The 27,944-nt window shown below is 36.7% G+C and overlaps 3 protein-coding genes and 1 non-coding gene across 10 annotated transcripts in view; 2 read left to right on the top strand and 2 right to left on the bottom strand.

Moving 5' to 3' along the window:
• The first annotated feature begins 1,186 nt into the window (after positions 1-1,186).
• On the top strand, positions 1,187-4,500 carry LOC114872097 (Hermansky-Pudlak syndrome 1 protein homolog). Of its 5 annotated transcripts, none has more exons than XM_029178884.2 (8): positions 1,187-1,261; positions 1,325-1,607; positions 1,787-2,052; positions 2,125-2,591; positions 2,663-3,290; positions 3,404-3,548; positions 3,620-3,733; positions 3,801-4,500. In XM_029178884.2, exons 2-8 carry the CDS (start codon positions 1,488-1,490, stop codon positions 4,134-4,136), a joined length of 2,076 nt encoding a protein of 691 aa, XP_029034717.1. In that variant the 5' UTR covers positions 1,187-1,261; positions 1,325-1,487; the 3' UTR covers positions 4,137-4,500. The 5 variants fall into 5 exon arrangements, with proteins under 5 accessions (XP_029034717.1, XP_029034720.1, XP_029034716.1 ...); XM_029178887.2 differs by lacking the exon at positions 1,187-1,261 and having other exon boundaries at positions 1,271-1,607; positions 3,801-3,886; positions 3,959-4,500; XM_029178883.2 differs by lacking the exon at positions 1,187-1,261 and having other exon boundaries at positions 1,271-1,607.
• The window catches only part of LOC114872098 (BRISC complex subunit FAM175B-like), a 32,211-nt gene continuing 8,565 nt past the window's right edge, over positions 4,299-27,944 (bottom strand). Inside the window, exons 2-7 of the mRNA XM_029178888.2 lie at positions 6,642-6,804; positions 6,388-6,478; positions 6,000-6,312; positions 5,789-5,929; positions 5,380-5,704; positions 4,299-5,306 (exon numbers count right to left, since the gene is read on the bottom strand). Of these exons, the coding sequence (XP_029034721.2) occupies positions 4,818-5,306; positions 5,380-5,704; positions 5,789-5,929; positions 6,000-6,312; positions 6,388-6,478; positions 6,642-6,728 (1,446 nt within the window). The 5' untranslated portion in view covers positions 6,729-6,804 and the 3' untranslated portion in view covers positions 4,299-4,817. The remainder of the gene's footprint in view (positions 5,307-5,379; positions 5,705-5,788; positions 5,930-5,999; positions 6,313-6,387; positions 6,479-6,641; positions 6,805-27,944) is intronic.
• Positions 7,635-7,717, bottom strand: Trnal-cag. The gene has a single exon. It is a non-coding gene; the product is annotated as a tRNA-Leu (tRNA).
• LOC114872100 (hexokinase type 2) lies at positions 8,383-27,922 on the top strand. 3 transcript variants are annotated; one of them, XM_029178890.2, is made up of 7 exons: positions 8,383-8,668; positions 23,832-23,994; positions 24,427-24,782; positions 25,095-25,194; positions 25,426-25,780; positions 25,854-26,124; positions 26,543-27,922. In XM_029178890.2, exons 1-7 carry the CDS (start codon positions 8,612-8,614, stop codon positions 26,618-26,620), a joined length of 1,380 nt encoding a protein of 459 aa, XP_029034723.1. In that variant the 5' UTR covers positions 8,383-8,611; the 3' UTR covers positions 26,621-27,922. The 3 variants fall into 3 exon arrangements, with proteins under 3 accessions (XP_029034723.1, XP_029034722.1, XP_029034724.1); XM_029178889.2 differs by lacking the exon at positions 8,383-8,668 and adding an exon at positions 10,796-11,064; XM_029178891.2 differs by lacking the exon at positions 8,383-8,668 and adding an exon at positions 19,331-19,636.

Consider the following 27,944-nt stretch of genomic DNA (forward strand, 5'->3'; position numbering starts at 1 on the left):
ATCTGGTTTTGGAAAAAGGAACTAAATCACGCACCATTTTTGGCCCTCTGGCGGCAAAAATGTGAACTAAAATCTCAATGTCCGATCAGCGCCATCTGGTTTTGGAAAAAGGAACTAAATCACGCACCATTTTTGGCCCTCTGGCGGCAAAAATGTGAACTAAAATCACGATGTCCGATCAGCGCCATCTGGTTTTGGAAAAAGGAACTAAATCATGCACCATTTTTGGCCCTCTGGCGGCAAAACTGTGAACTAAAATCTCAATGCCCGATCAGCGCCATCTGGCGGCGAAAAAGGGAACTAACTTACCTTTACTTACCATTACTCGAAACAGTCTTTATAATATATTTATTATAAGGGATGTAGGGATAAAAGAAATGTAGGTAAGAAGGGAATGTAGGGATGAAAAGAATGTAGGGATGAAAGAAATGTAGGTATGAAGGGAATGTAGGGATGAAAAGAATGTAGGGCTGAAGAGGATGTAGGGATAAAATGAATGTAGGGATGCAAAGAAAGTAGGGATGAAAAGAATGTAGGGATGAAAAGAATGTAGGGATGAAAAGAATGTATGGATGAAAAGAATGTAGGTATGAAAAGAAAGTAGGGATGAAAAGAATGTAGGGATGAAAAGAATGTATGGATGAAAAGAATGTAGGGATGAAAAGAACGTAGGGCTGAAGGGCATGAAAAATAAATGACGTAAATTACATAAACTCTGCTAAAAAATTAGAGGACAATGACTATACTGGTTGTGCCCCCTTGATACGGACCTGATTTCATCCGGGGGTGTTAGGGACCCCGCTGCGCCAATGACGCCCTATGCGTATTGACCTGATATCATACTGGGGTATTAAGGACCCCTAACACAGGTGAGTATCTCTGTATACCAATATTATACCATCGGGGTGTCAGGGACCCCGGAGCACTGGTGGTACTCTTTCCCTATCGACATTATGGCATGCGGGGTGTCAGGGACCCCAAAGTACTGGCAACATTCTTTGCATATCGACACTTTGGCATGTGGGGTGTTAGGGACCCCGGTGGCACTCTTTGAGTACCGACATTATGGCATCCGGGGTGCCAGGAACCCCGAAGCACTGTTTCAATACCGACATTATTGCAGCTGGGGTGTCAGGGACCCCTGTGGCACTATTCACATACCGACATTATGGTGTCCGGGGTATCAGGGACCCCGAAGCACCGGCGACACTCTTTGTAAAACAAAGGCATGTCCAGTCTGTAGTCACTGGACAGTAGGCAGGTAATTAACTTTGTTAGTGGCTTTTTTTTTATTGCAAATCTAATTAAACAAGTCTCGTTACAGGTAATCGTTTGGAATGAAATGGCAGAGCAAGTGTATTGTGTGTATTAAGTAATAGCTTTATGTTCAAAAATGAACATTTGCTCTATAAAAACATCATTCTATTGATACATATCAGTCAACAATATCGTACAGTAGTCGAAATATTTTTTAATTACATTAAAAAATGAAGGGTATTTTAATCTTCGATCATTTAAACGATGTACTTTTTACGAAATGTAATAAGAAATTTGCGAATCACATACAAAAACTAGCTAAAATTCAAGGACTTATTTCGGAAAACAAGGTATTTATGTTTCTGTCAAATGTTTATAGAATTATAATTACACAGAAATTGTAATTTTATGATATTATTTTAGAAAAATCAAATTACATACTTACTATGAGTGACATGATGCCAATAAACACTAGAGAAATTTATAAATGAGATATACAATAATATATAATTATCTATATTTTGTTTAGGATGCAAGTGATGGAAACTCAAAGCTCAATCCAAACATTATAATGCAATTATTTTCACCTATTGTTACATCCCAACATGTAATGGCTTCTCAGTTTGGAAATTCTTATACTTCAATGAAGTGTCACGACGGCATAAACATGGTATTTGATGAATTTATGGGATATAGTTTTATTTATATATCCATGGAAGAAGTTGAATTAATGAAAAGAACACTAGGTGTATGTGTAGCTATTGTAAGGCATGTTTGTGGACCAGATGTTGCAATGTAAGTTAAATTACAAATATAATTACGAAAATTATTTTTCTGTACAATTATAACAAAACTGTTTGATTTTAGATTGAAGGTAAATAGACAGAAAGTCTGTTTAGTTTCTTCTTTATTAGATGCATGGGTACATTTAAGAAATTGCGAGCAAAGTATGCTTACAGAAGCCATAGAACAGCTAACAATAAACACTGATCTAGGTGTAGCAATATTAAAAGTATTACATGATGCTTCTGATAAATTAAAGGCACAATCTGAGTTTTCAAATGTACATATTTTAATATTGGTGGAACAAAAGTTTCTTTGTTTATACTCCAGTAAAAATGCTCGTGATTTGTACGCTGCCGATATATTGCTAATGATGCTCATGTGTTGGGTAGTTAATCAGAAAAGAAAAGGAAATACCCAGATGGAGAGAAATGATAATGATGACTGCACTGATATACTTTTACCTGACAACAGTTCAACCAAGGATGAACAAGTACCTTTTGGAGCAAAACTTGCAAATCCTACTTCAGAAGACATTACAGACTTATTCAGTATGCTTTTTACTATTATGGGATATTTATTTTAATTGATATTGTGCACTAATATGTTACTTTATTTTTAGGGGGATCAAGAGACTCTTCCATCAATGAAGGTCTATATTCCTTAATGGATGATGATTTATACAGCCATTTAATTCTTCTTGGATCTGAACATGATTCCACTGCCAATGCAGTTCACATTTTTGAATTAGCAGATGGCATTAATCTTGTCATGATAATAGAAATGACCAATCTTGCCACATCATCTGGATTATACGATAGTTTTCATTATTTAAATGTCATAAACGGTTTGCAACTTCAAAGGGATATCGACGAATTGAGACCAGCATTTGAGAATTTTGATTTAGCGATGAAAAAAGCTTTAGATGGAATTAAGAAAAATAGAGCTAATATCAGTAACGATGTCGACATGTGTCAGAGAAGACTGCAATCGAAATGGGAATTCGTTCGAAAAAAATATATGGATCTTTTAAAATCCAGAGACCCAGAGTCCATTCTTCAAATCGAATCCAATACGTCTGGATTCACGGATAATTTAAAAGAATTATATCGATTAACATGTTTTGATAAGAGCTTTTTGAAACAAGGCGTTGACGTCCTCACAACAGTTGGAAAACTCGTCCGTCAAAAGTTAAACGATTTCAGCGATTTCCTTAAAGTGAAAGCATTGAAGAATTTTACTCTTGGATCATATCCTTTCATAATTACGTAGTATTATAGTTTCATACTTTTGTTATATTCTTCTTTATTTTGTATGGTGAGTTACGTATGAAAATATAACTCCTTAATGCCATATAATCTACGAGAACTTCCCTAACTATCAACAAATATCTAGAAGAATTTCCGGGCCTTGTGCACTTTATTTACATAGATAGAACTACCCACAGATTGACTGCTCCAACTTTAGACTTCACAAATCCTGAAACTCTTGCACTTACAACAAAGAAGGTAATTTATAAAAAAATTGAGTAAATTATACACGAGTACCATAATCTAATTAAGAATTATTATTATTACAGATATGGAACATGGTTAAACAAAGTAGAATGCATTTAGAAGAAGGACATTTATCAGTCATGTGGAAAGATACAACGTTTAATTATGCTTACTTTCTATGGTTCGAGGATAGTTCTGTAAGTAAATAGTTTTAAAGCAACAATAATACATCTATACACTATCACTATTATAGATGTTTTGTAGGGATCACCATTAAAATGTAAGGTTTATTTAAATCACATAATGAAAAACTTTCCAGTACCAGGTATATTTTGCGGTGATTATTATAGGTTCGTATTGTTAACATATAATATTTGGTTTTCTCTGTTGCAAGTGTTCACGTACTTTGGTTACTTTTGTAGAAAATTAGCCGAGATATGTTTTCCTAAATTGTCGGCGAATAAAATCAGGATATACGAGCTTTATTGTGTTCATCTTGGGTTGGCAACATCGTCGTGTATTTTGGAACATTCAAGAAGACTTGCGGCCACAATATGGGAGGTCACGGGTGCTCCAAATGATCCTGCTGACATACTTTAATAACATTCCTTTTAAGTATTTATGTACAAATAAAAATTGAAGTTCTGTGCTAATCGAAATATTTAACATTAGTTATAAAAAAAAAAAAAAAAAAAATGATGAGATTTTTAATTATTTACAAATACTTAATACATGTATTAACGTGATATTTATAAAAAATCATAATGCAAAACGTTTATATTTATTTTATACGTTAAATACTTAAAACTGTAATGGCACAATTTAACAAAATTTACATCAAAGAATAACATATACTCTATATTTCTCTCCGAGCTTAAAGGAAACATAGTTAACTTAGAAATATAGAGCACTGTAAATATTTAAGAGCATGTTACATACGCATTAAAAACTATTCAGTACTTCAGTCTGTAATGCCTCTCCACTTTATAATGCACATATTCGATACTATGAACACGGCACGATAGCATTTTTTCCTCGATATCTTCGTAATATTTAAAAACAAAAACAGACCAGTCTAACATATATCAGACACGGTCAGTTTATTTATATTTTAAAATATATGTATTTGTATGTATAAATATTTACAATGCGTACAACTCTAGTGTAAGCGCTCTTAAACCTTCATCATTTTCTTTTCTTTTGCACGAATGCGCTACATTTTTAAGTATACTGTTATAAAGCTTTTAAAGTAAATTAAAAATAACCGGAATTCTCTTTTATTTAATGATTTTCCGACGAATCTGATTTGCGTGTATTATTTACTTGTTTCTTTGCAATTTCATTATAAGCTGGTCGAAAAGGAACATTTTGTACATAATTCGCTTCAGACGATTCTTGTCGTGCCACTTGACTATGCGAAGTCCTTTCACTATTACTTTGTGTAGGATTCGGACCTCTAGTCCTTCTAGTTTTCTTTGGTTCTGTAAATTCATGAACCGGTGTGCCTCTACCACGTCCAAGACCAACCATATTCATTTCACTTTTGCAGATCGATTCTTTTACGATTTCTGACTGCATATTGAAGCGTCTGGTTTTATTTGACATAGTTTCTGTAACATTGACTTTCATTTCTGAATTGGAATTTACAAAGGATGGTTTTTGATTAGGAATTTCTACTGCCTGTATATTTGTCCTTGCTTTCTCTTGATTTATACTTTTCTCAGCATATATTACTGCATTTTTTGGTTTGTGAATGGTATTTGCCTGACTCTGGTAAAAGAGAAAAATAACATGTAAGTAACTTATAAAGAACATATTAGTGTAAACAACATATTGTACTTACAGCTGCAGTAGAATGGTTTTTAAATGTTGGACTATCATCACAGACTTCATCTGAAAGTTGTTTTCTTAATGGAGAGGGTTGCTCTGACTTTTTCCCTTCTTCGGTGGTACGAAGAATAGCGGTCTTAATCTCACGAGCCACATTGTTTGAATTACCATTCATTTTTGACCTTTTATGAAATTTGAATTCTTTAACTTGTCTTTCTAACTCTGCTACTTCAAAATCAGATTTGTATAATTCTGGTATTAGTTGATTCAAATACGTTTCAGCTGCTTTTTGGATAGTAATAGCAGATTCCAAATCAGATGTCCTTGTCAAATTTAAACTAAGAACACATAATTCCAACTAAATACCAAGGATAACAAATTAAAAGTAACTATAAACCATATACCAGTGTGTTAAAACTTACTTTGAAGACTCTATAAGGTTGGTAAATACATCTGGTAAATCAGATGACCTTTTAGTAGGAGGAGGTTTATAATCTGAACCTTCCTGAAGAAATGAATTATTTTCTAGATTATTTATCCTTAAAGGAACTGGTTCAAATATCCTATGAGAAGAAAATTATTTTAAATTGCACAAGAAATGTATAGATAAACAAGTACAATTTAAATACTTACTCTCTTGTACGTCTTAAAAATACATGTTTAAATTTATGTGTGCCCCTTTCATCACTTGTTGAAGAATTTAATAAACAAGTAACAAAGAACCTTTCTTTGGCACAATTGCCATTAGAAAAGTGTGTTGCAAATTCTTTATGTAATATTCTGTCTCTCATAGTTGGTATCAATCCTGTATTTCGCCTAAAGCGAAACCAACCAATTACTTGTTTACTTTTATCACGTAAGAAATCCTTTAAATTTTCTTTATTAATTCTACCAATAGAGTCATGTAAAAGATCTGGCAATGGGCAAGTTACAACAGTTTCAACATCTAAAAATGTCAAAATATTATTGCAAAACTGAAACTTTCCTGTTACCAGGAGAAAATACAATTGTGTATATTTACTATTCTGTATCTTCACTGTTTCTATCTGATTGTCCGCATCTGTGTACGTTTTCACTACAAATTCAAGAGTTTCTCCCAATAAGAATCCCATCTGGAACATGAGAATCAATATGTTTAATGTTTACCAATTCTTTGTTTATTAGGTTAGGTTTTTTTAGAGGTTAAGACGGCATACTTCTTATCTCAAGCAAATTGTGGCGCTAAAATAAAAAACATTATAACGAATAATTAAAAATAGAGGAACTGTTCTTTACCTGATCTCCACAGTTACGAACATTTTCGTAAAACAATAAGGAAAGAGCGGCGCCCGAAATTGTAATGATAAAATCAGCATCCGCCATGTTGACAATTTACTGTTATTCACTTCGTAATTTCCTTTCTACTTTCTGATTGTTATGTCAAATGTTAACGGTTTACCTGTGCATTAACGATAATATTTTACATTGTTCGTTTATTTTGATATTTATTAAACGCTTGTAACTATGTCTAACTTTTGCGATTGTTAATTTAAACGTTAGATTAAAATAATTTCGCGATATATATTTTTCTTTGTTTCCACTTTACTATTAACTCCTTAATATAACTTGCAATTATCACAAAGAGTCCTGTCGGTTTATTTAAATACTAATATTAAAAAAATACGATGCTAGAATTAAAATTAAGAGAATATGTTTCGATCGGAACGAAAAATCAATTAAATTGATCGCAATAAAACATCCGCAAACGGGTAAAAACTGTAAAGCTTAAATTATACGCGTTTCATTTGTCTTCTTGTTGCCATCGAGTTCTTTTGTAAAGAAATTAGAAAGTACTTGACCTTTTTTATCAATTACAATTTTTTAATTCTTATGTAACACATTGTAGATTAAAAAATTAACGCGTGTACATAACTGCATCATGCAGATGCTATTTGTACGTAACCGGAAACAGCAGAAAATGATATCTCTAACAGGAAGCGAGAAAATCAGTATTTCAATGTAAAAAATGTTCAATACGTATCCTATTAATAATTTGGCTCAACTGTTTAACAACATATTTACATGTTACCAATTGTATACATATATAAATAATTGATATTAATTTCCTACAAACATATTTTTACGCAAAGAGTTAGTATGATAATGTGTCCATAAAAATCTCAATATTGATTCAACTTTTTATTACCAAGATATTTTGTCAGAAGTAAACAAAATATCAACATACTGTTATTAATATTTTAACAATTATACAGAATACCAAAAGATATTTGTCAGAAGTGGGATTCGAACCCACGCCCACAGAGTGGACTGCGACCTGAACGCAGCGCCTTAGACCGCTCGGCCATCCTGACATTGCTTGCTAATCAATTTTCTATTAAGAAAGGGTACAGTCCAATATTATTACAAACAATTCGCCTATGATGGTGTTTTCAAGTCAATAAGTGAATTACATCCACCTTTTTCGTTTTCATAGAACCATCAAGATTACATTTAAATAGCAACAGCGTTACACAAAGGACATCAAATTTTTGGTGCATGTTTAATGAGTAATGCAATAAGAACAATGGTACAGGGAAAATCCTATATCTCGTTTGCATTATTACAAAATAAAACTTGATTGTTCATTTTAATTATAATAGAAAGTACTATCTTAAAAATAAATCAAGCATCTTATATTTCTCCCATTTTGTCATTTTACTATCAATTAGTATTTATCATAATTAAAACACAAATACTTCAAATATCCTTTGATATACCAATACTATTATCATTAAAAGTGTCAATAATGCGTACGGGTTAAAACATTGGATTCTATTTCTACCCCATCTCACATTCGTCCCTTCTCCTCTAGTTTAAGGAACAAGATCTACGAGTCACCCTGCGTGAACCAGAATGATCCTAAAAAAGAATAAAAATTGTTCTTTCAGCGCGGAGAAAGAACGCGGTGAGAAGAAGGCACCGAAATAAGCAGTCACCGATCGAGAAATTTTCACGACGACGAATCCGCTCGGCCGAAAATACACCCGTCTCCGTCCGCTAGTACGCGAGTCGTTTGTATTTCTAGCCGCGATGTAGATTCGATGTAGGGCTAGTGGATCGCGTGATGTAAGATCTTTAGTGATCTCCCGAGAGACGGCAAGATCGTCTGTCCGCTGATCGACGCTCCGTGATTTCACGGCCCTCGTTCCGTTTCCTCGAAGCAGCGAGTTCTTCACCGGGCTCGACGTGAACCGAGTGACCGGACAATGACGGAAGAGACTTGGGATTACGTTCACGAGAAATGGGATCACGTAGATCAGACGGTAAGTCAGTTATCCTGTCTAAGATCGTCCATGCTGTTTTCTGTCCTTGACTTTCTCCCTCGTTGCGTAAGTCGCGAACAAAAAGAGCGATCGTCAATAGAGCAACCTGACCGGTAACACGAACTCCTATGAAGGATGTCTTAACTAACAGTTGACCCGATGGACCAGGTTCGCAGGTTAATTGATTTAGTTCCGAGAATTGGCATTACGCGACGTGAGTTGGTCATACGATGTGTAACGAGTTAATCTGCAGGAGTTGGGGTGATTCTATAGGGTCATTTAGTGGTCAAAAGTGAGAAAAAGAGGGTATTTAGAGGTACCTATTAAGAATTCTTATAAGGACTTAAAAATACCTATAACAGTTCTAAATTCATAGGTATATAGCTCTAAGTATTCCTATAGCTACCAGCGCGCCCTAGTGAACCCTAGGTAGTAAGCCTAGGGATATTTCAATGTACCCAATAGCTCTAAGCGGTAATACTTTATTGGATGCAAATCGGATCGTCGTCACGACTGAATCGTAATATTCGGGACGCGAGAGGCTAATTGTTACGAAACGATATGATATTTCGCCTACTTTTGGCGGCCGCGATCATATTCGAACGAGGACACCGAAGTGGACACGCGCGTGCTTTACGTTACAAAAGAGAAAGAGAAAGGGATCATAGGTGGGAGGATGTGTGCTTTCATTCATGATTTTCGCGTGACGCAGATCCGTATACATAGAGGACCAACATAGCGACGGAATATTATAAATATAAACCATCGGACAGAATGTGATTTGTTTTAAAATCCTGTCCGAACCGCTTAACGATCGTTGATTTATTACTTCGAAAAAGGACTACTCGAACTATTTTGGGAAAGTTTCAATGGCGAACGTATATCTGAATGAGCGTTCGATCTTAAAATACTTTGACAATGATGTAACAATGTCGGGACTTTATATTTCTTTAATACGTCTGTTAACAGATATATTTCTTAAGGGTGAAATAGTGTTTTAAGATCAAAAGTAAATTGCACTTCTGCTCGTGGAATTACGTTTAATTGCTTCTATGAAAACAATAAGATAATCAAGTATGCACGTAAACTCCTTCAATTACCAGTATCAATTTTTTTCAAACTGAACGAGGAAACACGATATCTGTTATCTAAATCCAACACAAGTAGAACGCTCAGATCGAAACGAAAAATTTAGCTCGCATTATCAATGGTATTAATAATAATCCTGATAATTGCGATTTGAATCTGAACAAATTAAATAAGAAGCGAGTAAATTTCCATAAAAATTTTCCAAGTTTCCGATCGCGATCTTAAAATGATCCACGCAGTGCGCAAATAATGCTTTCGCGATCTTACTGTCCGGCATGATGATTTCGTGGTCGTAACTAGGAGTTCATTGAAAGACCATGAGGAAGATACGGGTCAGTAAGCCGAGATGAAACTGGCGAACAGCCGCGCCTGCTCCTCTTCAACGCGTTTCGGTGACCGAAAATCACATTCTTAATGATTGCACTAGCGTGTCACATGCGAGGTTGCATCCGAGCCTACGAAATCGATCAGCTGCCTCTCGTGTCGTCTGATTTGCATACAACAACGTCAAATGTTCCTTTCTAATTTTTTAACACGAAGATATAAGGACTTTTACCTCGCTTCTCGTGCTATGCACCCTATAGGTACTAAGGATCCGTCCGGAAGGTCGGCGACGCACGGTATATTTAGGCTTTGAACACTAGGACTTGGGAATCTCAGTCCTTCTTTCATCAAAATGGGAAAACAAGATCTTAGAAATTGGTTCCCTTTGTCAATAATTTTCTATAAATACAAAAGATCCACCCATTTATGGTAAAATGAATTCATCATCACCGTAAAAAGCTTCAAAATCCATCGAAATCCATAAAAATCTGTGCGGACTGGAGTCCAGTATCGATCAGTCGGATGTTCAAGGTGATCTGTTGAATTTGGTGGAGGAACTTGATGATGCGCCTTGACCGTGGGATTGTTGCTCAGGCGCATTCGGTCGACAATCGACGTGTACGGGAAAAGTTGTCGTCGCTATCGCGTTGATACGCACTGCTATCGTTTTTTTTCGTCGCTTTCAGCACGGTTCGACGTTTTAATTCATGTGTCGTGCGGAAAAAGCAAAGGTCGATCTGTGCACCGTGAAACGATCGCGAGTCTGACGAGCATTATTGCGAAGCGAGGGTCAATAGAAGGCTTAGAGACAGGAGGAACCAGGTATACCTTGAATTAGATCAGTGGATCAAGGTTCCAGGAAGATGAAAACGAAGAACAGGTCGTTGTTGAGCAGAATGTGCAAGTGTTATGGAAAGAAGTCGTCTCGATCACGGGCGCAACAGATCGAAGATGATTCCGTTCCGCTCACCGCGTCTGCTCAGGTAATCTTTGAATTCGAGTATTAATTAAGGAAAAATATATTTTGGATTTGATTTCTTATTGAATTCTGAAGAACTTTGGGGATGCTAGCTACCTTTAGACATATTCTTTGAATTGAAAAATATATCTATTGTTCCGATGTCTGATAACGTTTGAGATGGTTCAAAGTGGATAGCATTTGTTACGATTTGTTCTTGACAAATATAGACTGTATAGAGCGACCTTAATGAACTATTGTCACGCGTACAATAGTGTAACTTCGTAGTTGTTATTTAGGATTTATTCACAACGATCCACTGGTTGGAAGTGACGAATCGTGCCAAAATTTCGGGCGAAATAGTTAGTGCGGTGAACCTTGAAACTTTTATACCCGTCAACATCCACATCTTTATTTAAACAAATTCTACATGGCAGAGTAGGTATAATTTTATAATACTGTTACGTAGTTTCAATTCTATATTGAAAACGCTATCGATATCGTTGTTTAAAATAAAAAACAAGATTTGTATAATCAAAGCTGAAAGGTCGATAATCTTTTTTAAAACGAATCGGCTGATATAGTGTATCAGTTGGATGGTAAACAGGAAATTAAAAAAAAATAATAATCGCAAAAACTTTCCGTGGATCTGATATTAAATTCCGAAAGATTCTCAATCGATTTTCGGATTAAAATTATCGAACGTGATATCATCGATCCCTATCTGAATAATTTCGGCAATATTTTGATGACAAACTTCACAGCTTTCTTAAAAAATGTCAAATGTCGCAGAAAATAATTAACGCGGTTAATCCAGTTGGAATATGGAGCACAATTACGCTCCGGGAGACAATTTGGTAAATTATGAAGCAAGGTTGAGATCGAAAGGAAAAATATTAATTTTCCTGTGAATTTTCAGCCGGTCACGGTGGTCGTTCGCAGACCATGCTGCAAGACAGGTGATAAAGATGAGATGTGTGTCCCAGTCGTCCCTAAAAAGGCAATTAAGTAATTTCAACATTGTTTGGCAGGTTGTTTCATTCTTGCCTGAGTAACGAACGTTAATTTTTCCTTAACAAAAAATCGAATGATCTACTCTGATAATAACAAGATACTTGGTGAAATTTTTCCTTATAGAATTAAATGATTCATCGAGAGTGATTACAATTTCAGATCACGTATTTTGTTAAGAAAAAAGAGAATAAAATAAAAATTGTAAAAAGTACAAAAAATAGATATTCAGAGTAGATCATTGGAGGAAATGATTGGAGTAATTCTTCCATATACAAATGAAGATCATTAAAGGTAATGATTGAAGTTCATTCATATACAAACGAAATATTCAATTAATTTCATGAATGAATGCTCTTTTTTTTTTCGTTTTTCTGTACGTGAAACTTTTCAAAGCAGTGACGTTTACGATCGTTTTTCGAGACAATGTTCTCTACCAGGGAAATTTCATAGTTTGCCAAAGAAAATGTCGGACGAAGAGCAGACGTTTGATCCGCAAGTAAATCTTTTCGTAACATTCATTAACTCGTAAAACTGTCGGTCAAAAGTGAATGAAACTCGTGTCTCTGCAGGTTTCATTTTATATTGCTATCAAAATTCACAAATCACGTTTACATGACTCTTCTGTTGTTCTATAATTTAAAGCGATAGGTATTTAAAGTTTCTTAAAAGCATGAAAATTAATTTGAACAGGCAATTCGTTATTTGAATTGCAGATCGAGCGTACCAGGTTTTCGTTTTCGATGATAACACAAAACCAGAACACGTATGAAAGGCTTAAAAGTTACCGCAAAACGATAATTCTATGTAGAACACAGTGCACAGTTTTGTTTAAAAAAAGTAGTTCAACTCTTCGAGATTCCTTTGAAAATTTCTAGAGATATCAGAAGCTTTGAATTTTACCTTAATTTTTTAAGTCACGCTCGAAATGGTAATTAAATCCAACATAATTATCGAGACGATAGTGTACTGAAAATTGCGAGAGATTTTGAAGGAACAGAAAAGAGGTTATTCTATTCTAACAAAGTTCTCATTATCGCGAAAAAAAGATTTCCTTGTTCGATGTTAATTATCCGCATCGTTGAGATAACATTTTGTGTCATGTGTATTACTTTAGGAATCGTACGACAGTAGTCGACTGTAACATATTCATTTTCGTGAAACAAAAGTTTCATTTTGAGCCACTCGTTCGATCTTTTCATCACTATAATTGCCACGACTCGAGAAAAATTAAGCACACTTGCATAAATCACGCACGCACTTTTTTAAATGAAACACCAAAGGGTTAAACGATTCGATCGGCTTTAGCTCCGAGTCTAATTCGAGGCACCATGGATCGATGATCGAGCGAGAATGTTCCTTCTCAAAGGAGCTAAGATCTTTCTAGAAAGTGTCATTCGTGATTACTGATCATTGATCGTGTAATGTTCATTATTTATCGTAATGCATGGTGGTGGTTCAGACACGCTTAACAGGGAGCAATTTGACTCTCGTTAAGAGAAGTCAATCATCGGGAAACCAATTGCACGTATCGTACAGTATCAATATATAATGTAAAATACACACAATGGCTAACGAATCGTATCTGAACATAATGTCCGTGCAATGGTACCGCGTGATCAACGAACATGCATGTATTTTTGCATTCATGTTGCACGTGATGCAACGAGTACGAGTTTACTGCATCAGATTGGTAAAGGACCGGCATTGCTCTCTGTTAACTGTTCCAAACTGATACTATAAACATATTTAGACGTGTGACATAATATTGGAAGAGGGATTTCTTTAGATTGATATACGTATGGTATTAGGGGATGATTTAGAAATTTTGGGAAATTCCTTCGTTTGATAAGAGCTTAAATTCCAGATATATCAAAATTGATAATAATACTTTTAATTATTGATTCGTTTTTATATCGAGGAATTAAGATCATATATCAAAATTATAAGATTTACACGATACACGATACACGACTTAGCTTAATCGATGAACAATCAGGAAATTTCCGTAAAAAAACTCACTAATTCCCTGATTTATATCGTGCAATTGTAATCGATTTTTCTGTCAATTTTTATCAATCCTATAAATAATTTAAAATGTTTCAATTTTATGAATTTATACAACTGAATGTTCAGAAAATATCTGGTTGTCTCTGTTCAAAGATGACACAATTCTGATAGAGCTGATTATTTACGAGGAAATGCAAGAGATAATGGACACAAAGGCGTCTCTAATTTCCGACATTTTTATTTCAAAGCCTGGACAAATTGTTGGTAGTTACATGCAATTATCCGTGTAGATCAATTATCTCCAATTCGTGTAGATGTTTATTATCACAGTACAAGTATTTCAATTTCAATGAGGGATTAACTTTGGCAAAGTAATTTCCTGTTTTCGAATAATTGATAAAATATGTGTGATTGAATTTTATACCCTCGATAAAAATAATTGTTTATCTCGATCTTCTGTCGAATTCAAAATAAAACTGGTTACACAATCATTTTTATATTTCATTCTGATGTGTGATTAACAATGAAATCAGTGCCGTGTACACCCCTCCCGTTTTTATCTTTGCATTATCACCGCGAGCCTTTATTTTTTTGCCGAACGATAAACGATACGTGGTATTGATTGCATTAAGATACAATTCGTAAACTTAAGCCTGATCCACATCACTAATTCGCTCAGGGTTAAAAAAATTCTTATACAGGGTCGATTATCTATTTTTTTAACTGTATTATAACGGTGGCACGAGGCCTTTCACCTGAATCAAAACACTTCCGAAACGAGAGGAGCCTTCGTCCCGAGGACCAACCGCGTTCCAAAAGCAAACCTACCTGTACGATCTCAAGGAAATCGTTACGTGAGCTGAAACACGTACATGCTTATTCATTCGAGACAAGGCCGTATCTAAAATTCGTGCAAATCCTCGACTTCCCTTCTTTCATCTTACCGTCACATCCGGTCCCTCAAAGACTCCCCTCTATCAAAAGAAAATTTTCATTTTTAACCCTTTGACGATCATTATGATTTTGATAATTGACTGAAAATATATTATATATTTTATCCCGTTTTTCGCAAACATTTTGTCGTTCAAATATAGCTAAATATAAATACGAAAATAGATTAATAGTATGAGCTAGAGAAAACGTGAGACCGTACACGTTTCGGTCATCATTTCGTAGTCGATGATGAAATCGGTAGGTGGAGGATGAAACGGATGAATTCCGAGAAAAGCATTCTTGAATCTTGTGTTACAAGGAAAAAATAATGAAATAAAGACAACCGACTCGAATAGAATACAGAAATTAATTCCATAAATTAAAATTGAGTTAAAATTATTAACGAGACACGAGTAAATTTCGAACGATATTACAATCTTTATCATTCATATTATCAGGCTTATCTTTATCAAAGTCATATTCATAGAACAGCTTATAAGTATCTCGAGAAAGTATTAGTGTTTTAATCCCAGTATCTAAAAAAGAAATTTTTTCTGCCAATTTAAAGACAGGTGGATTTATCAACTTGAATTATTCGACTATTGATCTAGCAATGACCCGATAACGATTATTTATTGATAATAATCTTCATCCACCACAACTCCCACAAGTTTTACTCTGAAATGAGCACCTACCCTTAGAATTATTTCTGTCCATTTTTCTTCGTAACTCCTACATTTTCTTTATTTGAATCTCCTTGAAATTACATCGTCAGGATCGAGTAACATTCTGATCTGACCCAGCGTGACTAAACGCATCCCTTCTCGCTCGAAAATCAATAAACCCTCTGAGAAAACTGGTCGTGTGTCGGTTTCTAAGTCCGCTTCGCGTTCATTGAAAAGTTGCGTGTCCTCACGGAGGGGTCATTCTTTCGTTCCTCAGAAAAAGAAGAAAAAGAGGAAACTGATGACGTCAAGAAGAGGGATCGACCATTCGAGCCCTCAAAATCAACCAATCGCAATTCGCGATTACTTTCGTTTCCTCCTTGAAAGCGGTCGCCGTTGCATCATTTCTTAAGCGCCGTTCGTGTCTTTTTTAATTAGCGACACAATGTAAATGCGATTGCAATAGTCAGCGGCATTATTTAATTAACGAATAAGATTTTTCAATACCGGGAATTTTAATATCGTACCATTTTTTACATTATTTTCCGGTCTTATCGGTATGCGTTGTTTATCAACATTGAGAAATTATATTTTATTAAACCGTGAGGCCACTTTTGGCATGGAAGGAGATAATGGGATACTGTTATCCGTTAGCTAATCTTTCCTCGTGGGAAACAAGGCTTAAAATAGAGAAGTGGTCGAAGAAGATGAGTGAAAGGGTTAGGGGCATTTCTTTAATAGGATTTCTTCTGAGAACGCATTGTGATTTGTAAACAGAAATGTTTGCATTTTTGCAAACTACCTTCATGAATATTTACCAAGTCTTGTGATAAGAAGATGTTTCAAAGTTTTAAAATGAACAGAAAGAAAAAACAACTAAAGTACAAAGGTTACTGTACAATAATCTTTATGAATCAGCTTTATAGAATGAAATGCAAGAATGAGCATCGGCTTAATCTAATCTGGAAGAGTATTATAACACTACTACGCAACTCGAGCATCGTAAATGATATTAATTATTTGAAAAAAGAGAAATTAGCACTTGATAAGTTCGAAACTTAATTCTAATTTTCAATTAATAAGTTAGCGTATTCAGAGGTGATGACGTAAGCAGAGAATAGATTACGAGTGGGATCTTGCTAATTAAATACTCTGTTTCACATTCGTGGAGATAAGAATGTTTCATGATTTAAATTCTTCTCTCTATTAAAATAGAATGTTCACAAGCTAATGTTCTTCATCCAAGTTTTTCCTGGAAACTTCGTCGAAGTACAAATAGTAGGATGAAGGCAATTAGCGTTTCCCATCGAACAAACTCGCTAATAATCGTGACTAGAGAGAACGTTACTTCACCGATTACGAGTGGGATGTTACGTTCGATAGAAAAACGCTTGATCGATCCGAAATCGCGTACTTTTGCTCGTGTTTCTTAGCTATTGTGATAGCAAAGAACCGTGAGCCAACGAAGGACACGAAAGACGGAAATATACAATAATCTCTGGGGGATAAGCGTAATGCGAAGTTGTCAGGAAGCACAGAGCAAGAATTTCTTCTAGGTACATACATGTGCCAACAGAGATAAGAAAATTCATTCTGAATAACTTCCAGAATGGAAACAATTAATCAAGGAAGACGCTTTTCCAGTTATTTCTCTAAAAACGTGTAGAATGTGAAAAAATAATCTTTAACGTTCTTCAAAAACATGTTTCCCGTTGTCCAATAACTTGACGTTAACATCGTAAAATAGACTACGGTAAAATATAAATAGAATGGACGATTAAAGAATTGCGTCGTCATTCTTGAGCAGTGTATGATTATATGAACAATATATGTGGAATGAGTAGATAAAATATTAGACGGCGAAAAAGAAAGGATTTTGTCAATTTTGTCAGTCAATTCAGGGAAGTGACAATGAAGAAAGAAGAATAATACTATGGAGTGATTAATGAGCAACCAGTTGCTGCAGATAGGAACACAAGAAAATGTTAATTCATTCAAATCACTCAAGTGCTTCTCTGCTCGTCGTTCGATCTACTGCAAATATGAAGAGTCAACTTTTTATCGAATTTTCAGGTGCAAATACTGATCTTATAATTTTGATGAAATAACGAGGTGTGCTTGTTCAACACTAGAATAATCAAACTTATCGAAGTGTAGATTTCAGATCACGTATTTCAAATTAAAACTCTGGTCGCTGAAAAAAAAGGAGATCTTGGTGATACTGAACGATATACAGTATTAAGGTACAATATATTTTATTAACTCAATTATGAGGGTAATAATCATTTAACTTTGTCATTTCATAAAAAATTACCATTTATCAGCTCCGTCAAATGATACTTCGCTAATCGTTTTACGACGTCATTAAATTCTGCAACGCTATTTGAACTAGATAAAACAGTTAAGACAAATAGCGGTAAATCGATTGAAAATTTTTTAAAAGAAACGCAAACAGGATCATAATTATGTTTCCAATATCTTTAACGAATGCAAGACTTGTAAGCACCAGTTGTAACAGCGCAACAGGGATGCATCAGAATCGCGTGATGCAATTTCCTCGAATTCACGGACGACGAAACGAGTGACCTTTTTGCCCTTGAGAAGACGAGCCTCCATCCCGCGCAAGGCACATTCACCGGTAGTCCGAACGTAACGGAGTATGCGAATACAGGGAAGTCACCCCTCATCCCCACTACAAACCGCCAATCCCCACCACTGGCCCCTTATCCCCACCACGGCGCCCGAGATTCAATGCCGGAGCATGTATTCTAGCGCCCCGGCCGTAAGATCCATTTCGATTTTTAAATTAAATTTAATTGTGACGCGGGATACGATAATTTGGAACGAACTATGGAAACCCTTATATCGTAATTGGGGGTGAAATATTTTTTCGATATATTTTCTAAATTATTTGATCCGCAACAGGGTATCACTTGCTCTTTTATCGACACGTTCGTACAAAATACATATAATAAAAGAAATCTGAGTTAATGCAAAAAAGTAAAATGCCATTTATCATTTCCACGAAAGAAAAAGCTCTTGTGTGCTTTATCGCAAGGTACATATAACGCTGTTTACATATGAATAAACGTCGAAACGAGCGAACAATGAAATCGAATTATCGACAACTGTTCAAACAGGTCTGAATAGTCATTCGGTATAATGATATATGCCATAGTACCAAAGCAAATAAGATTTAAATACCACCATAAAATTAACTCCCAAAGAATGCTCGTAACCCTCGAAGTTATCCGAATCAGTACATACCTGCCTTTCCGGTACCTGAATTTCAACAACCCTTTTCCCTCCTAGGGAATGATAGGTCAGGAGACTATGGAATGCTATACGGTGACTTAAATTACACGTTAAGTACTAATCTAAAGGTAATAGAATTACCTAAGTAGCAATAAAAAGGAAATTAAAATTGCAAGATTTAAAGATTCAAAGACTCCACAAAACGTGCGATCTTCAAGGAGTTAACTACTACAATAGAAGGCAACTGTTATCCATTATCAGAAATCGTGAAAAAACAGACTTTTCCCTAGCGGGGATCCCCGTGGATCCGTCAGTGAGTCGGTCGTCTCCTTCGTGGCCTCTTTTCGCCCCACCTTTCGTCCAGCACGTTCGTCCATGGAAGTGTAGAGGTACGCGCGTGGAACAGGCGCCTCCGTGCGAGTAGTCGCGATATAAAACTCGTGAGACACGCTCGTGAACAACGAATTGTACCGTGGCTGTTTGCACAGGAGCACGAAGTTGCTTGTCACGCGCGTGCAAAAAGTTGTGCGTTCCACGTATCAGTGAGAATAGAACCGGATCTCCCGTGACGATTCCTCGAATCGTCTCGATTTCTCGACGAGGAGGTGTACCGAAAACGCGTCAAACACGAAGCTTCTAGAGGGCCGTAACACGGGGTGTAACATCGAGGGGAGGCAAATGAAAACGTCTACGTTATCCTCGAGTGACATGATCAAACAGGAGGTGAGACGAAGCAGATCGTGTGGCCGGTTTTCCGTGTTCCCCGCGAGAATACTGTTCACCGGTACTCCTTTTTTTTATCCCGCCGGCCCTCTGTGACGGAAGAAGGATTCTATCTTTATCTCTTTAGTTTTTCCTTGTTCAGCTTTATGGCTACTCTTGTGATACAACGCATTTTCGCAATGGATAGTTAATTAAAAAATACCATGACGTGTCTGTCGTTCATAATCTCAAACACACTCGAACGCTGGATGATAACACCTGACGTATGCACGCGATTATCGGACGATAAGTAGCGTGTTAATATCATCGCTAAATACTCGCCGAATTTTATGGAATCTGACTGAACAGGCAACCACTGTCACCGAAAAGTCGGGCCGAACAGTGTATCTGTAAAATGACAATTCTACGGGTTTTGTTATTGATTGTGATGCTCGTGGAAGGATAGAAAAAAGGAAAAGTAGCACAGCCGACCCGCTAGTGTCAACGTGCATTGGTCAGGATCGATAAATACGCGATTCACGATGCAAGTGTACCGTGATAACCTATTAAATATTTTACGGCTGAATAGCGAGGCTCCGTTGTTAGAATTACCTGAATAACTCTCTCGTGGAATGCGCTCGATAACCGATCGAATTTCTTTCGATAAAATCACGATATATCGAATCGCGAACAACTCGGTTAAGAAATCGACCAACTTCGCGTGATCGATAGGACCGTGGCTCCGTTTCGTAGCGACAAATTGAAACCATGCGAATACGTTGAACAACGCGAAGCGAACTTATGCTCGTGCAACGTGTTGCATCGATGCACGTGCAACGGTTTCGATTTTTCACCATTACCGATCGATGATTTCGCGGGGTAAATTAGTCGCGATTATCGAGCCATGTTAGCTCGTGCTCGAACGAGGTCGTCGAGCTTTGGAGAAATGTTTTCACCGTGTCCTTGACACCTTGACTATGCGACGTGTAACACGCGTCTATAAATATGCTTCAGGAACGTAGTCGATTCGCGACGTGAGATGAAACACGGATCCGGGAAAAGCGTCACGAGTTTCGTAAAAAATTTTAAATAACCACCTACATTTCCCTATTACGTCAACGCGGGTTATTCATGTTGGATCGTAAATCGTTCGGTAAAAATCGGTGCATCTCGGTAAAAGAGGTTATGTATTCTCGTGACGAGAAGGAAGCGCCTTTCAATGTCTCGTTTGCATATGAAAGTATTGCGTAAACGCAACGAACGAGTAAAAGATCGTTTCGAATCGCCTGGGTATTCCGCCACGTGCATTTTATGCGAATCACTGTGCATTGGCCTTTGGACGTTCTTCCTGTAGCGTGCATGCGACGCGCTGTGTGCGTCGTGCATTTAACTATACTATTCATTCATAAAACGGTCCTATTGGCTGGCCGGCGGGTGTGTCAGTGACGTCACAGCCAGATCAATGCCGTATTCCCAGAAAAGGAGGAGGAAAACCTCGTACGGAATTGGCGGGAATTTCGAACACTCTTAGCCGCGTTTTCCGCGGTTCTATATTCTTGGTTCGATGATCGATGACCTTGAAAGTTCGCTAGGGCAACTGACGCAATGTTCGCGCAGTTCTACGTGTGATTACACATTAAATCATCGATGGTAGATCATTAATCGAGCATTTATTGTGTACGTACACGAAATATAAATTTCAAATTTGATTACCTTTTTTGAAATACGATTATCATAAATGGTTATAGTATCTACGCGTGTGATAAAATCTGAAAGTACAATTTTATATTTATTACAAATTGATACACGTGCTATGTCACGGGAGATTATTAATTTATATTTTCAAATGCAAAATAGATCTAAAACGCAAGCGTTTCCGCGTTTTTGCTATTATCTCTCGCGTGAAATACGATTGAGAAGTGTGTACACTGTTTTTGCTTAATCTAGAAAACAGTACTCGTTTATGTAATTCAGAGCAAGTTTAATGACATGTGACATAAGAACGATCAAGGTCATGCAAGGTCGAGACCGACAAAGGCAGCTCAAGGATTTGATAGCGTAACGCTGATATACAGCGTATTTTGTCTCCTTTTCAACAAATTAAATTTCAAATCTAATTCGAGCTTTTTCTTTCAATATTTGAACGGCGCACTGTTAGTGTTTGCACATTGTTTTTCGAGCCATGTTGCAACAAGATAATTCACGCTGGTCTAAGAACTATTATATTATACTTGAACTTGATAGTCTCACTCGCATAATTATTAGTTTCCACGTTTTCGAATGAATATGTAACGAACGCGCGAACGCGTGTTCAATTTAAAATCGTTTTCAATAAAACAAAACGAAGTATTGTTTTAATCGAAACACTCGGGAAATCCCATCGACTCGATAATAATTGATAACAATGTAAATACTGCAATTATAGCGTTTTTATTTTTTATTCTTCTATTTTCAAGATAAAAACACTAGGGAAACCCTTTGTGCGTTGGCAAACGAGGAAAACAGGGTTAACATTAATAGGGAGATCAAACAATGAACTATGTGGAATGAAACAAAACAACTTAAATAATGACGCAAACCGTGCTGCAATTGAATATCGTTCGCGAGAGTGCGTATTATTATTGAGCCCGAAGGTCGATCGACTCGAATCGAGTGAACACGCGGAAAAACGGCCGATTTCCATTTGAGTAGACTGTTTAGGTAGCGATTATCGATCGTGAACTCTATGCCAATGTATCATGACTCGTGACCCAAATCGTTCCTTCACTTTCATACGATAATTGGACATGCTCTATGAAAATAAAAATTACTAATTGAATTTTCACCGATATCAACATGATACTCGAAGTGAACAATACTCATAATTTTCGGGTTATCGATAAAATTGATTTTTCATTTAATCTAGATACCAAGAGTTTGACGAGACATTTATCGCGTTATTTCTCAACGGAACACCTTGATATCTCTCAGTATGAATCAGAAAGAATATTTCCTAGTTTCGTAACAACTTCCACAAAGTGTAAACTGACCGTGTCGCAGAAAAAGAACGAAAAAAAGCCGTGATCGTTGTCACAGGTACGATGATAACGATCAAACGATCCAGCCGAAGTTCACTTGAAACGTTTATCTCGAACGTGACTTCCCGAAAACCGTGCTATCTGTTTGTGAACTCGATGGAAAAGAATTCGAACGTTCAACCGTGAAATCGTAGAATCGAACTTTCTCTACTTCGTTTCGAAGCTGCCGTCTCCTCGTGTCCGATCAGCAATAATTAATAATAATCCGGCATTGGGAAATAACTTTCGTTTGCACAGCCGATCTTGCAACGATTCGAGAAACGACGAAAATCGGAATCTTGCGGCGAACGGAAGTTGCGAAACTTGAGGAACAATGAATGAAAATTAGAAAGAAAAGACTTATCCTGGTGTTGCGATAGAATTCTCGACATATTTCTAAAATTTCATAAGAAATTGCCCAAGATCCTATAGGAGAAACTTTGAAAATTTCTAAATCTTTGAAATATAAACTAAGGATTTAAGAAAATTGTTTATAAAATCTTTCTGTTACAACATATAATCGTCTGCTCTCTCTCGACTCTCTCGTGACACAAAACTGCATCTAGCTTACGGTACTTCCGGTCTGTGACACACGTTTCTGACGCATGCACACATGAAATCCTACGTGCATTCTTTCCGCTCAGTCAAACGCGAATGCGCTGCTATTACTACACATACAATACTGTTCTAGTTTTTCATCATTGATCAATATGATCAATAATTTCAATGAAAAATTAAATAACGTTCAATAAAATTCTATCGCTTCTGTTGACACAGATAAAAAGAAATATAGTATATCTTAAAAATCTAAGAATAGAACTGATTCAACATTGAATAAGAAAATTCGAGTAGTTTCTTGAACAGAAAAAATTTATCAAGTGGAGCAATTGAATGCCACAACAAGATAACAATTCCATCTGGACTGTCCCTAATGACGATTTATTCGAGACATTGTTTGCTAACCGTTTCGATTAAAACGGCCGAGTAAACGCATAAAACGATGCCCGTATTTCTCATTCGGATGCATATAGAGCAGAGTTATGCAACACATATGCAACTTGCGGGAACAGAGCATCGATATTGGAGAGGTGTTCAAGGGCAGCCTGTAACAATGCCACGGTAATAGCGGGTCGATAACGAAATTTTCGTTTGATTCTCAGATCAAAGATGTCTGCAAAGACTTCATCCTGTCCGACGATGCGCTTCGCCAGGTCATGCAAAAGCTGAACGATGAGATGAACAAAGGTCTATCGAAGGCGACCCACGATCAGGCGGTTGTCAAATGTTTTCCTACATACGTGCAAGACCTCCCTAATGGCACAGGTAAGAGGAACACCTGCGCATTCTTCGTAACTGTACAGACACCTTCTTATTCCTCAGAGAAAGTGAATTCTTATTGGAAATAGAATCACAATGGAAAATGAAAAATTAATTCCTTAATTTTCAAGACTTTTAATTGATATCTTACAGGGTAGTAAATGGGTTCAGAATTTTATTTTTAGACAAATTGTAATAAACTTGGATTGAATAATTAGTATTATAATGATACTATTTTATATTGAACGCACGTGGCAAGATTGCAATAGATAATTACTTATCAGCCAGTTTCAGACATGCAATTCTGTTTAAATTCGAGATATCATGATGAAATACTAAGTATACTTTTTCTTGCATAACATTATATAACTAACTTAGCAGGTAATTGCTTCCATGCACTTCGAAACGATATTAGACGGAATGATTTATCGTTCACAGAAAAGGGCAACTTTCTTGCCTTGGATTTGGGCGGAACGAATTTCAGGGTGTTATTGATCGCCCTGGATGGTCAGAATTTCGATATGAAGAGTAAAATCTACGCGATACCGGAAAGTTTGATGCTTGGAACCGGTACACAGCTGTTCGATCACATAGCTCAGTGTTTAGCACTGTTCGTTAAGGATCTGAAGCTTCATGACGAGGTTCTACCTCTTGGATTCACCTTCAGTTTTCCATTGAATCAACACGGATTAACGAAGGGTCACTTGGTCAGATGGACGAAGGGTTTCGATTGCAGCGGGGTGGTGGACCAGGATGTCGTTGCTCTTCTCGAGCAGGCGATAGAGAGAAGAAAAGTGAGTATTTAATTTAGTCACCAGTACTAAAATACCGTGAAATGGAGTAAATAGATATCAAGATTCAAATTTAAAAATAGTTTGTCTTCTATTATGGAAAAGTAAACTCAGACTCACGACCCATAGGATATATTTCGAGACGAGTACAGATAAGTTCTAAATTTGTCACTGATATCATAACGAACGTGCTAATAAGTTACGAGTAAGAAGAGTTAGATACAACGATACAAATTACTGTTGCGTACCACGAGAACCTAGCCGCAAGATGTCTAATTGTAAAATTGTCTGAGCTAACATTATTTCTTTTTCCAGGACGTGAAAATCGACGTGTGCGCCATTCTCAACGACACGACGGGCACATTAATGTCGTGTGCCTGGAAAAACAGAAACTGCCGTGTAGGATTGATCGTTGGTACGTGTAGAATCATTCTAAGAAGAACGTAAAATTCGTCATGGATTTCATTTTCACGGTCGTGACTGAAAAACGTTCGAGATAAGATTTATCGTGTTATTCCACGATTTTTCTGAATTTTATTGCTTTTTTCGGTCGACGGGATTAGCGTGAACAATGCTACGTTATCGAAGCATTAAACGCGTAAATTACAAAATTCATGGAAATGAAATTATCGCTATTTTTCTTCAGGAACGGGAACAAACGCCTGTTACGTGGAGAAGACGGAAAACGTGGAGTGTTTAGAACCAGGAAATTATTCACCGGACAAACCACACATGTTGATCAACATCGAATGGGGTGCTTTTGGAGAGGGTGGCGTTATCGATTTCATCCTCACGGAATTCGATCACGACATCGACGCCAACTCGATCAATCCTTCGAAACAATTGTTCGAGAAGATGATCTCGGGGATGTACATGGGGGAATTGACGAGGTTGGCCCTCCACAAAATGGTCAAAGCTGGCCTCCTCTTTGGTGGAAAATGCCCGGCTGACCTCAAGAAACGTGGAAAATTCTTCACGAAATACGTCTCAGAAATTGAAAAGTAAGAATTTCTAAATATTCTGCGATCCACTTTGTAGTAGAATCGAAAATTAACGTTGGATCGTTATTTTCAGCGATCCCAAAGGAAAATACACAAACTGCCGCGAAGTTCTGGCCGAGTTAGGGGCACGGAATGTGAGTGATCAGGATTGCGAGAACGTCAGGTACGTTTGCTCGGTTGTATCGAGGAGGGCTGCTCACCTGGCCAGCGCTGGAATCGCTACCTTGTTGAACAAAATGGGCGAGAACAACGTCACCGTCGGAATCGACGGTTCGGTCTACAGATTCCATCCACACTTTCACGATCTCATGACCGAGAAGATCAACCAGTTACAGCACCACAAGGTGAGGAATCAGGATGAGATTGAAAAATTGCATATAGTTTTGATGAACTAGATATTGATTGTCATAGCTGAAGATAGCTTTACCATTTAAACGAGGACTGTTTATCTGGGACAAGGTTGCACAATTTATGAGAACAAATATTTTATGAATGAGTCATGTCCTTTTTTTTCCCGGAAACATTCTAACACTTGTTTTCCTCCAATTTATTCTGCTCTTGTTCTCAAAGAGATATGAAATTTGAAAGAAAAATTGTTTTTATGGGTGCATCGGTGCATATTTAATTGCAATTGCAATTTTTCTAAAGAGGAACTCACCTTTATTTATAAAACCACCCGGTCTATAACTTCAATAGCCAACGATTCAAAGAAATATTATAAATATTCACACATAATTTCACGAATATTTGTTTAATTTTCAGTTCGATCTAATGCTGTCGGAGGATGGTAGCGGTCGTGGTGCGGCGCTGGTCGCCGCGGTGGCTGCTCAAAAACGGTGAAGGCAACGGCTGTGCCACGTCTATTCGACTTAGCTTAAATTAAGTTATACGCAGTAAATGATATCAATTTGACACACCATTAACACACAAACGTACACTAAAAGATGCATGAAAGTCACGCGTATGTGTCGCGGATGAAGTCGATGAAACGAGCTAACGATTAAAGGAAAATTAAAAAAAAAAAGAGAGAGAATTGATAAAAAGAAGAAGCGAATGAAACTTTGTCTGCAAGAGTGAACAGGACAGTGTGCGTGTATGTATGCGAGGAGGCTTGCAAACGAGAGTATTGTACATAGAGTATAAAACGTAGCCTAAATACTGAATCGAAACGAGAAAAGAAAATATTTCAAACAGAGAAATTTTCTGTTTCACCGACCTGATCTTCGAAAAGACCCGCGAATAAATGAGATCAAAAGGATTAGAAAAAAACTCTAGTTAAATTATTAGAAATTTCATTATTTTTCTTTTTTCTGTATTCCTTGCCAAAGAAGAAGAATCTTTTTCTTTTTCATCGTTCAACCGCATTGGACAGCTCGCTGATCTTTCGAGAAGAAGAAAGGGTACGGACGGATCATTGTTTCACATAGAGAACGATTCATAAATTATTTTTATCATCGTTTTATCCTTTCGATAGTCATATTGTAACGATAGATGAGTATGCGGGAATGCGCGTGAGAGAGGCTGAGAAAGAGCGTAAATTAAATTGTTCAAAGTTAGAATGAGGGTGCAGATGTATCAACGAAAGGATGTTTTGCAACGAGGAGTTTATTAGACAGAATAGTAGCGTAATAAGGGATTAGATGGTTTGAAGTATTTTTAGATTTATAGGCCACGGACGCGCTCGAAACGTTCGTGTTCTTTGGACGTACCTCTCGTTGCCACCACGATGACCTGGACCATTTTATGAGTCCGTCGATCGTTGTCTCAAAACAAAAAATGACAAAAAAAAAAACATAGAATACGTGTGAGAGAGAGAGAACGAGTGATCATTGTTAGAAGAATTCGTATCGTCATAATTGACGATGTGTCTCGTTCTCTTACGTCGAGGACCTAAGAATCGATCAGGATCGATCAAACCTTGTAAATTTTCAAGAACACTTAGAATTGTAATATCACTTTGGTACTTAAAGTGAGAGTGAAAAGTTCCTTGAAAATCATGAGAATTTTGGGAAACCTGATACTCCAGTAGTTGTAATTCAAATTTGCAATGTAAATTTTTGTGTGATCACGTTATTGGATAATTCCAGGAATTCGGTGAGAATAAATATAGATACTTTTCGAATAAAGAAAATGGAAAGATAATGATCTAGGATGTATATTATTT

Source organism: Osmia bicornis, chromosome 9 (genome assembly GCF_907164935.1).
Source record: "Osmia bicornis bicornis chromosome 9, iOsmBic2.1, whole genome shotgun sequence".
NCBI lineage: Eukaryota > Metazoa > Arthropoda > Insecta > Hymenoptera > Megachilidae > Osmia > Osmia bicornis.

What these genes read in the sequence shown, in the direction of transcription:
- LOC114872097 (XM_029178884.2), top strand. Translation starts at nt 1,488, where the DNA reads ATGAAGGGTATTTTAATCTTCGATCATTTAAACGATGTACTTTTTACG. An exon ending in TTGCACTTACAACAAAGAAG is followed by an intron (nt 3,549 to 3,619) that starts GTAATTTATAAA and finishes TTATTATTACAG; the next exon opens with ATATGGAACATGGTTAAACA. An exon ending in TATGGTTCGAGGATAGTTCT is followed by an intron (nt 3,734 to 3,800) that starts GTAAGTAAATAG and finishes GATGTTTTGTAG; the next exon opens with GGATCACCATTAAAATGTAA.
- LOC114872100 (XM_029178889.2), top strand. Translation starts at nt 10,945, where the DNA reads ATGAAAACGAAGAACAGGTCGTTGTTGAGCAGAATGTGCAAGTGTTAT. An exon ending in AGACCTCCCTAATGGCACAG is followed by an intron (nt 23,995 to 24,426) that starts GTAAGAGGAACA and finishes TATCGTTCACAG; the next exon opens with AAAAGGGCAACTTTCTTGCC. An exon ending in TACGTCTCAGAAATTGAAAA is followed by an intron (nt 25,781 to 25,853) that starts GTAAGAATTTCT and finishes CGTTATTTTCAG; the next exon opens with CGATCCCAAAGGAAAATACA.